The sequence below is a fragment of the Panicum virgatum genome, chromosome 2N (assembly GCF_016808335.1).
Source record: "Panicum virgatum strain AP13 chromosome 2N, P.virgatum_v5, whole genome shotgun sequence".
NCBI classification, from domain to species: domain Eukaryota; kingdom Viridiplantae; phylum Streptophyta; class Magnoliopsida; order Poales; family Poaceae; genus Panicum; species Panicum virgatum.
This window is the reverse complement of record NC_053146.1, coordinates 4,115,854-4,119,780: the sequence shown is the minus strand read 5'-3', so window position 1 is coordinate 4,119,780 and position 3,927 is coordinate 4,115,854. Positions and strand designations below refer to the sequence as shown.

General features: G+C 41.9%; 1 protein-coding gene across 1 annotated transcript; it reads right to left on the bottom strand.

The window, feature by feature from the left end:
• Window positions 1-2,360: 2,360 nt before the first annotated feature.
• LOC120659156 lies at window positions 2,361-3,092 on the bottom strand. The gene has a single exon (XM_039937204.1). The coding sequence runs from the start codon at window positions 3,090-3,092 to the stop codon at window positions 2,361-2,363; it is 732 nt and encodes a 243-aa protein (XP_039793138.1).
• Window positions 3,093-3,927: the final 835 nt, after the last annotated feature.

Below are 3,927 nucleotides of genomic sequence, written 5' to 3'. Positions count from 1 at the left end.
ACTGACGGTCAACATATTCTGGATATTTTTTTGGATATCGCATACAGACTCGAATATTGGATACAAATGAAAAGTTGTTGATATCAATCAGATATCCGACACATTATTTGGATACTAGATGACCACTATGCAATTTTAGCTGGTCAATCTAGTGATGTATCATATAAAGAACAATTGGTTGTTTGCCTGTGTTATGTTGATAAACTTGAAAGGGTGTATGAGAGATTAATTCCTTATATATATATGAATATATAGCTGCAGTTCATGTAGTTGGTACCACTTCTTTGGAGCTTAAGGCAGCAATCCAGTCTTTACTTATCAGCCATCACTTGACTGTTACTCAAATTCGTGGAAAAGATTATGATGGGCACTACTACAATGTCTTGTTTATTTTTCAGGGGTGGATCAAAATGTAACCCTTTCCTACGAAAGGACTGCGGTTACTCAAAGGAGTGCGGGTACTGAGCCGTTGACCCGCTCCATTTTTAGGGGCGGGTGACGACATCACCCGCCCCTAAAAATTCCATCTCCAGGGATTAGTAAAATTAAAGGAGATATTAGATGCCTGAAAATATTGATCACGAAAGTCTCCTCCTACTTATTACATAAATTATTTTTCACATGAGAAACAAATTCCTTTTTTTTCCTCTCTGGCCTCGTTAACTTTCTTGTTACCTTAGCTTTTCCTTAAACATGACAATATATTCAATGTTATACGATCTCTCCATTTCAAATTGCAAGTCACTCCAATTTTTGGAGTGTCAAAATATTACAAGTTTGACCAAGTTTATTCAATAAAGTACTAACATTTACGATACCAATTAAGTATTATTACAATTTCATTATTATACTTACATAGTATATATATTTGGTGCTAAATCTTTGTAACCTTTTCTACAACTTTGATCAAATATAAAAATTGTTTGACTCTCCAAGCAAGTTGTAGTGACTTAGAATTTGAAACGGAGGGGAAACAAGCTGAGGTGGAGGGTTGGGACTATTTTAAGATCATTTTCAACAAGAGATTTCATATTTGTGTTCCCAAGAATGTCACATAAGCAAAAAGGTCATTTAGTTAGTAGGTGAAATAGTTTTCATACAATGAATTATTTTATTTATTATTTTGTAAACTACACGCAAGACATAAGCTGTCTTAGTACAATATATATAGTATTTGTCCTATGAAACTCGTTAAACCTCTCTATTTGTTTACTCTTTGGTACATTATTAAAAACACGCTCACATGGTACTCTACTTAATGAGAATAAAGATCCTCCCCTCAATGGATGGTTTTCATTGCATAGTTACCTAGATAAAAAAACTAGGTAACTCGTGCTGCTGGATGAGTCTTATAAGGATGAAACTTCTTTCAGATCTCATGAAACTCCATTCTCTCTCTTTATAAATATTCTACTAGATTAGCAAAATTAATTACATATGAAACTCCTCTGAAACTGATCTAAATATGATCTAGCTGACAAAGCCATCTCACCTTAATCAAAGCAAATCTCTCCATAGGGTAAGCCTAGCAGCTATCTAGCGATAGCGAGCACCTCTATTTTTCTTGTCGCATTCAATCGTACGGGGAGCCTTGTCTACTCAACCACAGTCACACATGTAGCCCAGCCACTGATCACTGGCAGCCTTGTTTAGTACGATGTTATTCATCTGTCGTTTTCATACTGTAACTGTAACTCTGTAAGCCTCTTGCCCGAGGGCTTATTTTGTCTACTACCATGCTTCGGTAATTAATATACCATACCGGCCAAGATTTGGAGATCTCCGGTGCCTTCTGGCCCACGTGGGCCCGTGCACCGTTTATGCGTGAGCATGCACTGTTTATGCGGGTCCCACATACTATTTTATGCGGGTCCCACGTACTATTTAAGTGGGACACACGTGCACTGTTCATGCAGGTCCCACATAGATATACTCTATATATTTTAAATATATAGATGCTGTTATACACATAGATATACATATACTCTATATATTTATATTTTAAATTATGTATCCGCGTCCTATAATGTGAAATGGAGAGAATAGAATATTTTTAGGTCGGTACATACATATGCCCCATATATATATATATATATATATATATATATATATATATATATATATATATATATGAACAGGAAATATGAGCAACATAGAATATGAGCTTCCACTGAATAAAGCAAGAAAATCAGTACTACTTAAATGTGATGCACAGAGGCGAATATTAGAGCATATATACTAATCTGACATGTTGAGATACGCACCATCACCCGGTCACCTACACCTGATGGCCGGCACTATATGATACTGGCACTGGCAGTTAAGAATAATGAGGAAGCACGCATTGTGGATGATATGATCTAGAGTCGCAGCTCCAGATAGATCGATCTCCCCGCCGGAGCTGGAGGGCGCGGTGCTGGCGTCGGCGTTCTCCGGGAGGTCCTCCTCCAGTTGTGCATTTCCACCGTGCCATCGCGCCCACCGGACACGGCGGAGGGGTAGGCTGCCCCCGCACCCGGGAGCAGGTCGTGGTCGGCGAAGAGCCGGGTGCTGCCGTCCGGCATCTCGACCTTGACGCCGGCGGGGGGCTCCATGCCGTGCCAGTGCGAGGCGATCGTCACGGACAAGGCGGCGGCGGCGGATCTGGCTGTGCCACCTCTGCGGAGCGCGTCCCGCGGCACCGCCGCGGCGACTGCGCCGTCGTCGCCGTAGGCGTGCGGGTTCCAGCCGGCGGTGGCGCGGTCCTTCTTGTGCGCGTTCTGGTGCCCCCCGAGCGCCTGCGACTTGAGGAACTTCTTGTTGCAGTAGAGGCAAGGGAACAGCCGCACCTGCTTTCCGGCGACGTAAGCCGTCGGCGCCGCCACCTCCTCGCGGCGTCCGGCCGCCGCCGGCGCGAGGGCCAGGGACAGCTGCAGCCCCGATGCTGGAAGCGGCGGCGGATGGTGGCTCCTGCTCCATACCAATGCAAGGCCCTCCGTCCTAATTACTGTTCCAGGAAGGCAGGAAGTAGCAGGAGCAAAAAAATAAACTGCGATCAGTCCGACAGTCCCTACCCCCGACCAATCGGGCTTAGTTTCGCTAAATTTGGACATGGCGGCGGTGGATTCTGTTCCCAGAAATCGTAGGACCTAGGACGAACGGGAGAGACGACGCATCGCTAGCGCCATGATTATTGGAGGTGAGTGCTGCTGCTGCATGGATAGGGCACGCTGTCCTTACGGTAGGAGCAGATGCAATGCAAGTGCCCGGCCTGGCTTAAGCCATATAAGGGTGTGATCGTCTGATCGAGTACTACATATATATAGGGCGAGGAACATCACTATTAATATTTACTCTCTATATATACTCCCTCCGTTCCATAATTTTTGTTATATATCTAGATATAATATTTATCTAAATGCATAATAAAATCTATGTATTTTAAATTTATTAAAACAACCTAGAATTTGGAACAGAGCAAGTGACTATTTAATTTATTTCAATAAACCTCTATTGGAACAATTTCTTATTTGTCATTAAAGAAATTTACAATCCCTTATTTTCCATCTGTGCAGTGAAAAAATTGGAGTGGAGAAACTCTGTTGTCAAGAAAATAATTATTCTTATAGTTTTTGGTAGTGAATATATTTTTATTAATATAAAAATATAATATGAAACCATAGTCTACTACTTTATTAATACCTTAACCGCATGCCTTTTGGCAGAGTAATAAAGAACCTCACCAATAGTATTCTACAAAGACAAAGCAAAGGATGGCTCGCCTATTTAGTTCCCCTTAAAAGCAAGAAGGGAGAGCATAGTTTTGCATAAGTAAGCGGTCAAAGATTTTTTTCATACAATTTCACACAGAAACTTTTACGAGGCAAAGAAGATAGAGTGAGGAGGGAGAACAAGATGGTTGTTTCAAGAATGGTGGGGCCTCACACC

Excerpts from the sequence above, each read along its gene's own strand:
- LOC120659156 (XM_039937204.1), bottom strand. The coding sequence starts at position 3,092 with ATGTCCAAATTTAGCGAAACTAAGCCCGATTGGTCGGGGGTAGGGACT.